A 12,692-nucleotide genomic window follows, 5' to 3' on the forward strand; every position below is an offset into this window, starting at 1 on the left:
CTCAGTGGTGAGGGCTCTGTGGAAAAAGGCCTGACCATTTTTTGGAGCACTCCAATCTCTGCAATAAAAATGACCTCATGTCTACGAGATCCTGTCCAGCTAATCTAAACCAGTTTTAGTACTCACTGAGGAGCCAACAGAAGGAAGCTATAAGAAATCCTCTATTTGAATGTTAGTAGGGCCTTTGACTCTATTCCCACATATGGGATATTAATGAGTAAAATGGGAAATAGTATAAAATAAAATGATTAAATGGGTGTGAAATGGCTTAAAGGCAGGATGGAGGAAATGGTTATAATGGGGAGATCTTTGCAAGGATATTTTGATATGCAGTAGTAGTCCAGAGGGATCAGTACTAGAACATGTGCTCTTTAATGTTTATTTATCAGACAGAACAGGATAACTTCGTGGAAGGCAGTGGCAGAACGGGAGCAATACTGAGAGATTTGCATGTGGGTGGATTTGAGAGCATCATCAGTTTATAGCCCAGAGAGGGAATGCTACAGCTTATAGCATGCAGTGGTCTAAAAAAGGGATGATGATATGCAAAAAAGGTAAGGTCACAACACAAGAATAAGCAACCACCCACATACTGTATGAATAGCTCTTGGGTTGTCTCTCATCTCTGTCTTCCATCCCTGCTATATAAACTAACCCATTCAATGGGAAGAAGCTCATGACCTTGAAGTTTAGCAATGTTAAAACAGACATCTGAGATGTGGTACTGGAAAAAAATAAGACTTACAGAAAATCATTCTCCTGCAGAAATTAACAGCCTACCTTGCAAAGCAATGATCAACAAAAATGAAAAAAAGAGAAGCCATGGAAAAGATTAAGAAAGTTAAGGGATTCATTACAGTAGTAATATCATACCATGATCTAGTGGCAAAAAAACTATATATTTGACTGAATCTTCAAGGGGAAAAAACATCTGAGATATGAAAGGATTACATATATGCACAGGACAGAGAAGTGGTGCAGTGGTAGTGTTGTTGCCTCACAGCAAGAGGTTCTCTGGTTTGATTCTTGGGTGGAGTGCCTTCTGTGTTGAGTCTGCATCTCCTCCCTGCATTCATGAGGATTTCCTCCAGGTGCTCCGGTTTCCTCCCACATTTCAAAAACATGTGTCTGGAGCATTTCTCCCCATGCCTCCTCTGAAAATTGGCTTCATTACAAACTGGACTATCCCAGTACACAAATGTTAAATAAATGAAAAAATAAATAAATGAACTTTGCTGTAAATGGAGTGTTGTGTCCAGGCCACAAATAAAGTCACTGAAGAGGTCACTCACTGAAAAGCAATAGTGATGTTCCAAATGAGGAAGGGAATACGTGATGATGATGAAATGGGCAAGTTGGGAGTAATTTCCAAAACTGTGGGGGAGGAAGAAACAAGAACTGGGACCAACAAGCCATTAGGGGATCACTGTTGAGTGAGCTGAGCTAAGATGGAAAGATGGAGGAAGTGGCTAAAAGACAGCACAGTTTCTAGATGTAGGAGTTCAACTTCAGTTTAGACATTAGGAAATAGAACAGAGGGGGAAATGAATGGGCTGTCACATGGTGGTATGATGCAAAAAGTTTAAAGCAACTAAGTCATTCAAAAGTGCAAAGGACACTGAAGAGGGCAGGCAGATCCAAGGTACTGCCTTCAAAAAAACAGGCAAAGTGGATAGACCAGTAATTTTCATTGGCATGCAAAGACATACATGGGTGCTGATACATGAACATTTTTATGTGGAGGGAGGGAGAGAGATGTATTCATAGCCGGTAAAATAGTGACAATGGAGAGAACGTAACCAGCCTTAGGCATAGGCCAACTAGGCAGCCGCCTAGGGCACCACTTTAGTAGGGGCGCTTTTCCAATATTTATTTGATGTAGATAGACCAGGATGGGGGCACCGGGTGATGTTGTGGAGGGCGCCGTGGAGACCTTTTGCCTAGGGCACCAGTTGACCTAAGGCCGCTCCTAGATGTATTACTAAGGATGTTATACAGTGAAGACTACACTGACATCACTGAATATCCAGGGTGGGGAGACAGACAAAGGAGAACCTATGAACCTATAAATGTGTCTACCTGTAGTCTGCATGGTGCCATACAGTGACACCTCATTCTTTCTGTCATGGCCTGATAGACAGCAGAGAGTTGCCTGGATATATCATACACCAGGTGAAAGGAAGAGCACCAAAAGTAAAAAATATGAAAGTAATATCAACAGTAACAATTGTTACCTGACACTAAAGTCATCTGTGATTGATTTTTTTCACTATATAATTGTAGTTACATTTATTTATTTTATTTAATCTTACATTAATTGACTGGGATAGTCCAATTGGGTTAAAAACCCCTTTTCAGAAGAGGCTTGTAGAGAAAAGCTCCAGTAGTACTATTAAACAAGAAAACATATATATTTGTATGTGTGTGTGTGTGTGTGTGTGTGTGTGTGTGTGTGTGTGTGTGTGTGTGTGTGCGCGTATATATTTATATATGGAACATGATATATATATATATATATATATATATATATATATATATATATATATATATATATATATATATATATGTATATTATATACATGGGTCTACTTCAGTAGACCGACAGCTCACTTACCCGACACCCATTTGCCGAAGACGGCAAGACCGACACCTTCAGAAGACCGACATTCGGAACACTGACATTTCACGTGAGATAAGTAACCACTTGGCCATCCTGTTAAACTTTGCCCCTTACCCGTGCGGAAGTGCATTCTCAGAGTTGGTATATTTAGTTAGGGGGTTGTGGGGGGGGCAAAGGCCCCCACATCAGTGGGTTTAGTTTTGCTTACTTTAGTTAATTTTATCAGGATGGCCAAGCAGTAACTTACCTCATGTGAAATGCCAGTCTTCCAGATGTCGGTCTTCTGAAGGTTTCAGTCTTGTCATCTCGGGCAACTGGGTGTTGGGTAAGTGAGCGGTCCGTCTACTGAAGTAGACCCATAAATACACACACACACACATATATATATATATATATATATATATATATATATATATATATATATATATATATATATATATATATATATAGATATATATATATATATATATATATACATACTACATACACACACATACATAAATAAATATATGGATCCCCTTCAAAAATGTTGAAATTTCAACCATATTGAATGGAGGTCAGTGTACAGCATTGAACAGGGTATTTACTGCTTTCCTCATTGTAGTATGACCTCGAAGCTGGTATATTTAATTAGCGGGGGTGTATAGGTTGCAGGAGGACTTATCCTCCTGCAAAAGCATAAACATTTTTTTTTCTTTTTCTTTTTTTATTAGATTTTCAAAGTTTCAAAGCTTTGATCTTATGATCTCAGCCATTTGAAGCTTGAAGTTTTGAAACTTCGAGCTTCTGATCTAGATTCTTACATGTATGTATGTATATACATACATACACACACATATATACCCCAGCTCGATAGCACAGAGGTTAAAATGCAGGATTACTAACTAGCAGGCCTGGGTTTGAAACCTAAATGAGGCGCAACTGATTAGCAACAGTATCTGCGTGAAAGAAAGGCTGGCCATCTACTTCCATAATATGCCATGAGAACCCAATGAGGGCCTACCCAAACTGTCACCATAAGTTGATTTGACTCGAGGACATCTAAATAGCTATATATACATACATAAGTCAAAGAGCAGACAATATCACAAGCAAAAATCTAATCATGTTATAAACATGTATCTTCTGTAGTTATATATACAAACAATACATAAAAAGGATTATTTAAGTGAAGTATACACAAAGAAATGTTCAGCAAGCAATAATTCAGTAGAGTAAGAACAATGTAGAATTTTATATATATTATGAGTAGAAATATACACAAAAACATAAGTTTAAGGACCCCTATTTCAAAATATAAAACTTAAGGAAATAAGTCCCTCAAAATGAGTCTGCTATTAACTGGTGTGACCTAGGCATTAGACCGTCTAATAACCATGTGCAGAACATTACAAAAAGGAAAAGGAGCTGGTTCACTCTCTTCTAGCTATAAATCACATGATTCTAGAGGCTGACAGTATAATTGGTTGGGATAAGATAACAGGCTACAAATGAATGGCACTGTGTTAACACGTGTTTTAATTTCTCAGAGTAACATACTCTGTGAGTCTAAGTAAGGCACTTTACCAGAGCAAATTTCTGAGGTCAGCCATCAGAAAAAGGTATACATATCTATCAGACCATACTAAGGTAACAAGGACCACAGATGTACAATTGGTTATAATGTATCACATGAACTTAAAGTGGATATGGATGATAAAGTAAACTAAGCATGAATAAAGGTTCAGAATCTAATTGTTGCCAAGTCCATTTGTAACAAAGGGAAGCGGAAACAAGATGAACGCTTTAACTGACAATAATATTTAATTTATCTGACCTAGTAAAATAAGTAAAGTCCAGAGCCTCAGAAGTGAGCAAACATTTCCAACTAGAAATAAAAAAAAAATGTTTCATTATTATGGTGAAAACCTGGAGAGGCAACTACATGATTATTAGACACCTATCCAACTTAACAAGATTTGATATGTTGTTGTCATAAAAATATTGTTTCTTATATGAGCCCATTCACATAAATACAGTTATGGGAATACAAATCAAAAGAATTTACAAATTTGTTTTAACAGATCATTTCAACTATGACTGTCTGCATTAAAATAAAAGCAAAATTAAAGAGAAAAAAAAAAAGCATTTACCCAATGACAGGGTGCACCACTATTGACCGTGGAGTATTTAAATTTGTTACAATCGCTCTTCTTGATTTGTCAGACAGCTTCATAACAGAGATGCTGTGGAATCGTATATCTGTCCAGTAAAGGTTCTTAGAAATCCAGTCAAAAGCAAGATCTTCCACAGCTTCAGCTCTATTGGCAGTTAAGATTTCATGACCTGGATGTACAAATAGAAATATCCTTAAACTTGAAGTGACTTTATTCTGCAGAAATAACAAAAGCACTAAAGAGTTATGGCTCTAGCTACAAGTAGAATGCAAGTACCTCCACATCAGCCTGGGCAAACCAGCAATAATACCTAATTTCTGTCAAAATATCAAATGTTTTCACTTCATACTAGAACAAATAAGTGAATTTCTTTCAAACATGAATAAAGGTTCAGAATCTAATTGTTGCCATGCATTTACGTCTACAAATTCTCACTCTCCACCTTGTTCTCTTAAAAATTGAGAAGCATTCATGAATGAATTGAATGGGATTAAGCATATGTATTTTTGAAGTCAGATTAACAATGTAAAACTGAAAATTTACCTTGGTATACTGAAAGTGCTAACACACAAAGACCAGGGACTAGACGCACAAGAGACTAATGATAACCACAGCTCCTTAGAATAAACTCTATTTCTCCATGTAAGTTTCTTAAGGAAAAAGGACTGGATGTTTAAATAATTAACTGCAGTACATGGAAGCAAAACAAAAGGTTAGACAGAAACTGAAACAGAATGTACTGTAAAACATTGTCAGAATTCTACAAAATGTGGCCTGCCTACTCGAACTCTCTGGCCTGAGGCACAAAGTTGCAGGTCAAAAGCTGATTAGAGAGAGATCCAGGAGTAGATGGGTAAGTGATTTTATAGACAGAAGTCAATTGGAGCCTTTCTGAGACATTACCATAAAGAGATACTTGAAATCAAGAAGTTGGCAAAGAAATGTGAATGGTTTCAAGGAATGTGAAATATATACAGACATTGCAGAATCATCTGTTATGAAACCTAAGAATCAAAAGTTTTCTTAGACACTCAAGTTGGTCCTAGCACTGAAAATTCTATCAAATGCTAATAATAAAGTTATTTGAATGGATAGTAGTGAAAACATAAAATTACCTCAAATGTGCAATGTATGACTTTTTATCTTATAAATTATTGTGCCTGAATAAAGAATAATACCTCAGACTAGATGTTTGCTGGGTCAAATGTTTGACAGCTCCAAGACTTCTGTCAGGTGTTCTTGTGGTTAACAAAAGGAAGGTAAAAGATTTAGCATATCTGCAAATAAAACTATAGGGAACAACTCATGGATGGCTTTTCTAGACAGACTAGTAGAGATGTGAGAAGAAAAAAAGATATTTTTTTTTTGAAAAGAAGTCAGGTGTAGAAGTTCAGGATACACAAAACTACTTCCAGGAAGAGGAGGCTAATGAGTTCAAAGTGGACCTATTAGAATCCAAATAATACCATATGTCCCATGTGACACCGCCACAGTCATCACTGAAGAGAAAGAAGAAAAAAGGCTATAGAGAAAGGACCACATTGACTGAAGAATGGAAGAATAAATGAGGAAAAACTGACTAAGGCAAGAGGCTGGCATGTTCTGCAAGGTGAAAAGGAAAAAAAGGAATAATGAATGAGATAAACATGAGCCTGATGAAGAAGAAAGTCGTTCAAATCAATAAGGTGTCACACAAGAAATGGTAATGCCAGAATGGATAGAGTCGCTGACAAATTTGGAGGAAGAATAAGCAGAAAAAAAAAACAATTGGAAGCGGTAACCATGCTTTACTCTGTGTAACAGAGGGATAAAGCCCTGGTTGTGACCCTGGCAGCCTATGATAGCTAGTAACCAAGTTCCTGGTAGACCTGACTGGGTAGGATGGTATGAGTGGCCCTTACAGGATTATCTATGCTTGAAAGACTGAGGTAGCAAGGGTCACTGTTTTACTGACATTCAATGGCATTTGGGTATCCCAGTGGATTCACCAGCAGTACTTAGATATTGATGGCTACATAAATCCCAAGCAGTGCACACTACACCTAGAGTCAGGCATGCGTGGTAGTATATTCAAACCAGAGAGTAAAAAGGTCACACAGGCAAACCCTGGTCTGGCAGTAGGAGAGTTTACACACTGGCCTAAATGAATCCATAAAGACTTAAAATGTAAAGTAAAAAGTCATGGGCATTCATAAGCCATATAGCTGAAACATGATGTCCTTAAGGGGCCATTTGCATATATCCCATTGGCCTCTATTACAGGAGGTTTAAGGTATCACACAGTAAAAACTCTAGCACGGGTAGTTTTTTCTTGTAGATTTAACTAATGGCAGTATATTCAGATGGTTGGCATCACATCCATGCGTACCAGTCGCTGCTGAGAATTAGGTACTTAGAGCATAAGAACAATGCAACCTAAACACATTTTAGAGCATTCAGTTTCTGATTAGACTCAGTTGACTGGGTAAACTATTTGTACTCAAACTCATTTACCTAAAGGTTCCTTGACTTCATTAACTCCAATAGCCTGGACCAGCTGGTTGACACTCCCACAAGGGGTGCATCCTGGATCTGGTGCTCACCAATACGGGGGACCACTGTAGCACCCCCACTGTGAGGTTCTCCCTGGTGATGTCTGACCACAATTCGGTCTCATTCGAAGTAAGCATCACACCTAACCCCACCCCAGCAGCAACTAAACTAAAAAACTTCTCCAAAGCAGATTATAACCTCTTATGGGATGGTATAAATAGCTTCTCTGCACCTCCTCCCTCAGATGGAACTGGCAACTATGCCAAGCTGTACACCAAAGCTTTATACAAACACCTGTACAATTGCATTGACTCAGCCATATGTAATAGGACCAAAACAAGCTCCTCAATGAAGAGCAAACCTGCCTGGTGGAAAACTTCCATTAACAGGCTTGACAATAAGAGAAAGAAATTGCTGTCTAAGAGTAAGAGGGAGCAAGCCCTAAACTGGAAACACTCCCTCCTTGGCTTAAACAAGCAAATAAAACGTTTTGTAAAGTCCTCCAAAACAAACTACGAGCCCAAATTAGCTTCCTCAACAAAGGACAGCCACAAGGCATTCTATAGTTACATCCATAACCTAAAAGGAAAGGCCCAGATTTGTGCAGAACTGGTAGCTAATGATACCACATATATACTGAGCCTGCGGACATAGCTAACCTGTGAAAACGTCACTACCCTGTCCCCACCACACGTATCCCATGATATCCCTACCACCTGTTAACTACCTTGCATCTCTAAAGAGCAGGTCATAAATGCCCTCTCTAAGGCCAAAAACACAGCATCTATGGGACCTGATAACATCACAGGCTGTGCTCTACATTGGCTCCAACATGAATTAGCAACACCATTTGGTACTCTTTTCAGTCATAGTCTAAGCACTGGCTTTGTATCAGCTGAATGGAAAACAGCCACCGTTATTCCCTTGCACAAAGTTGGTGCTTCCACTGATCCTAGGGGATACATCTCCAACAGCAGACTTGTAACCAGTGGTGTTCTATAAGGATCAGTCCTGGGACCTCTACTATTTGGAATCTATTTCTCCGAAGTACAAGCAAAAACTAAAGGTTTGTGGCTGACAAAGTTTGCTGATGACTGCAAACTGGGAGCAGTCATAGAATCTCCAAACTATGTCAACATCCTACAAGAGGGACTTACACAAACAAATGATTGCTGCCAAAGTCATGGCCTTAAACTCAAATGCAAAAAATCTATTATCATTCCTTTCAGTAAAAACGATGTTCCTGCTAACTACCACATCAATAGCAACACCTTAAATATACACTCAATGGTGAGAGACCTGGGCACACAGTTTGACAGCAACATTACCTTTGATTACCATGTCTCCACAGTTGTAAAAAGGGCATTCTATATTGTTCATCTCATAAGTAAGGGCATTGCCTCCAGAAAAAAAAAAGAAGTTTTTACCTCTCTGTACTCTTCCCTCATCAGACCAATAATTAAGTACAACGCCCCTTCTGGTATGTACCTTTCTAAGTACCTGCAGCAATTGGAGAAACCACAAAGGATGCCCCACAAGGAAAATTCAAGGTCTCCACCATATCTCCTATAGAGATAATCTGAAATCACTGTCACTTTATTGTGTTTCATACAGACTACTCAGAGGTGATCTCTGATTGCATATAAGGCAATCCCTGACCCTGTGTTATTGGAACTGCTTCATATCTGAAAGTCAAATGGCACACAAGTTACTCACTCTAAAGACCTTAACCTGGTATGTGGCATTAATAGAACCTGCTGGAGAGACAGCTTTGTTTCCCAGAGGTTACCACACCTTTGGGACAAACTCTCACGTCATGTCAAACCTCATTATCCCACTTCAAATGCAATCTGGATGATTGGATGGGTAACCGTAAGTTCACTCCATGGGTTCCACCTGTGTCCCTCTTGAACAGGGGCAATAGGTGCTGATTGTGGAAATAAGGGTAAAAACTTGGCTAGGCTTGTAAGGGCCCTAGGGCCATTAGCTTAGTATCTTCCTATGATTCTATGGCTGCTTGAACCTATTCTCAGGCATATACTGGGACTGAATGGGCAGAGATGCCGTCATTCTTTGGTGAGTACAGTGGGACAAACACTGTCTGTAAGGAAATGAATCGATAATCAGTAGGCATGGGATCTGGGAGAAACACATATAAAAAACTAGTGGGCATGTGACAGAATATCTATCATTTTATGAAGGTCAGCCAAGAAGGGTAATCCACACAAATTTTAGAGCATTCAATTTCTAGGTAGACTCAGTTGAATTCCTGTATGAAATGTTTTAAACTTTGTAATGACTTGCTTGTCATTTTAGTCTCCCAATGTCAGTGTTGTTTTATGTTGTGAACTCTTCATTATACTTCAAATAAAATAAAACACCTTTAGTAAGGAATTCAGATAGCTCTGCATATAATTGATAATTTTCTGCAACAAAAGTCAATAAATACATTGGAAAGAGAACAAAAGAAGTTCAGTAATATAGTGCTACACCCTCATCAACTCAAATTTATCAGTTTGGGCAGTCCTAAAGTATTAAAATGTTATAACGCACTGTGCAAAGTCTGAATGCAACTGTATTTTTTTTTTAATTTTTTAGTGTCATGAAATGTGGATAGTGATGCCTCTAAGCTAAATGTTTTTTGCATTCAAGTTATAAGAACATTTCTTTTATGGGCATATCTAGCTGCACTCCATAGTGGAAGGACAATTAAAGACTAACCGAAAACAGCATTATTGACATAGCTACTCCTTTCTGAATAACCCCCCCTGTCAATTGTTCACATTTAAATGTTCTATGCTGACTAACATGAAAACACTTAAATGTCTATATTTAAAAAAGAATCAGAGATGATCTTTCCCCTCTTAAGAGCTTTTTTTCTAATTCAGTTGCTTCTTTATAATCATTCTTATGCCGAAAATTATGGAGGGAAAAGTTAAGAAGACTTCATTTTAGTTACATTAAGAATTCTCCCAATTTTACTTCTAACCACACTGACAATCGGGACTCATTGAGAGCAGTATTTCATTGTAGCAGAAAAGAGGCGACTGTTTTTAAGTTGTTGCTTATTGCTAGCGTAAACACTTTTTCATCTAGTTGATAATGCTGCTAAGTGTATTAGTCATCACATTAACAGGAAATGCAGTTAAACTGCATTGTTGTGTGCTACTTTCAAACAGGGTTAATATTCTAATAACAACAATCTTTCAACGTTTAAGCAATAGGTGGGTTCACACACTGATTATGGAAGAAGAAAATGCTGGGATATCTTGGTGTTTGAACAACAGCAGTATTCAGACATGCGTGTGCCAGAGAAGGAAGGAAATGATGGGATTTCACAAGTACTGACTAGCAGGATAATTCAGACATGCGTGTGCCAGAGAAGGAAGGAAATGATGGGATTTCACAAGTACTGACTAGCAGGATAATTCGGACATGCGTGTGCCACAGAAGGAAGGAAATGATGGGATTTCACTAGTACTGACTAGCAGGATAATTCAGACATGCGTGTGCCAGAGAAGGAAGGAAATGATGGGATTTCACTAGTACTGACTAGCAGGATAATTCAGACATGCGTGTGCCAGAGAAGGAAGGAAATGATGGGATTTCACAAGTACTGACTGGCAGGATAATTCAGACATGCATGTGCCAGAGAAGGAAGGAAATGATGGGATTTCACAAGTACTGACTGGCAGGATAATTCAGACATGCGTGTGCCAGAGAAGGAAGGAAATGATGGGATTTCACAAGTACTGACTAGCAGGATAATTCAGACATGTGTGTGCCAGAGAAGGAAGGAAGGAAATGATGGGATTTCACAAGTACTGACCAGCAGGATAATTCAGACATGCATGTGCCAGAGAAGGAAAAAAATGATGGGATTTCACAAGTACTGACCAGCAGGATAATTCAGACATGCGTGTGCCAGAGAAGGAAGGAAATGATGGGATCTCTCAAAGTTTGGATGATAAAAAGACATGCTAATGAAAAGAAAGGAAGGAAAGACTAGGCAAGAAAAGTCAGTTAGAGAGAATAGAAAAGGGATAGCAGGAGGTACGAGAAATAAGGCAGATGATATGTAGAATGCAATAGTGATAATGAAGAATGTAGGGCTATGGACATAGCCAGATATAAATCATGTACACCACAGCATGCACTTTTTCAAAATAAATTAATTTTGTGCAATAAGGTATGCTAAAATTTACCTTCTTAAACAACTGCCATAATTTTTATGGAGTGTAGCTAAATATTTTGTTAAGTATCACATGGAGCCTAAATATTTTGTTAAATATCACACGCAGCCATTTTTTTGCAAATGCATGCAATCTATTCCTTTCTTCTGGGATGGCAGTACAGCTTCCCACTCTGCAAATGTAATTTACTGGATATTCTGTTGTTTCATTTTACTGTTATTTCCTGCATGCAAATTTGGTCTCTCCCTGGACTTAAAAGAGAGCAAAACTTCCTGTCTTTGTATCATCACAGTTCTCGTTCTGATGATGCAAAGTTGGATCTTTCCTGCACTAGTAGGCTATCTCTCTTTCTTCTGTTTTTTTATAAGTAAATATCACTGCAATACTGCTGAGTGCAGTACGTCCTTTTACAAACAGAACAGTTTTTGCATCACCACGCATTTCCGGGCAAAATGAAGTATCACCTATGAAACTCTATTAGCAATTAGTGTCCAACTGTAATCCTCAATGATTTACTAGAATATCAAAAGTCTTAAAAGGGATGGGCATAGCAAAAATATGAGGCAAAAGCAGGTATGTTCTGCAAAATTTATAGACAGATAAAAGGTAATATTCAGTGACACGAGACAAAAACAGAGACAATTAACAGCTGTGGACCTTGTGCTGTAAGTGATGTGCGTATGTTACAGTGAAACAAAAGCAGCTTTCACATAAAAGGAGCCCAGACTGAGTGGGAGTTTGAAGAGTGGATTAACCAACTGTGTGTAACTAACATTAACATTGAAAATTAGACTAAAGAATACAGGTAAAACTGTCCCAGTCTAGAAATCCTATCTCTCTATGCATTTCTCCCTCTTGTTTAGGTTAAGAACTCTGCTTGACTCCCATCATGACGTCAGCACATCTGCAAGGAAACAGAACTTCCTGCAGGTAATCAGGGGGGGCAGAGCATGTTATGGCTATGGAAGGCATTTATTGGAAGATATCTTCCGTTAAAAGAAAAGTGGGAGGGCAAACTTAAATAAGAGAAGGACAAGCAAGGTAAGCAACTACTGAGAAAATGCATTTTCAGAACAGATAGGCTACTCTGACTTTGTCAATTTGCACATGATCCCTAAGTGGCTATTTTCAGAATGCATGATAGGCTACATGTATTATTATTATTATTATTATTATTATTATTATTATCAT

The 12,692-nt window shown here is 38.3% G+C and overlaps 1 protein-coding gene across 1 annotated transcript in view; it reads right to left on the bottom strand.

Annotated features, from left to right (window-relative positions):
• The window catches only part of LRP2 (LDL receptor related protein 2), a 1,335,386-nt gene that overhangs the window by 1,015,178 nt on the left and 307,516 nt on the right, over window positions 1-12,692 (bottom strand). Inside the window, exon 17 of the mRNA XM_044075346.1 lies at window positions 4,753-4,945. Within this exon, the coding sequence (XP_043931281.1) occupies window positions 4,753-4,945 (193 nt within the window). The remainder of the gene's footprint in view (window positions 1-4,752; window positions 4,946-12,692) is intronic.

The sequence above is a fragment of the Protopterus annectens genome, chromosome 6.part1 (assembly GCF_019279795.1).
Source record: "Protopterus annectens isolate FY-2018-M chromosome 6.part1, PAN1.0, whole genome shotgun sequence".
NCBI classification, from domain to species: Eukaryota; Metazoa; Chordata; order Ceratodontiformes; family Protopteridae; genus Protopterus; species Protopterus annectens.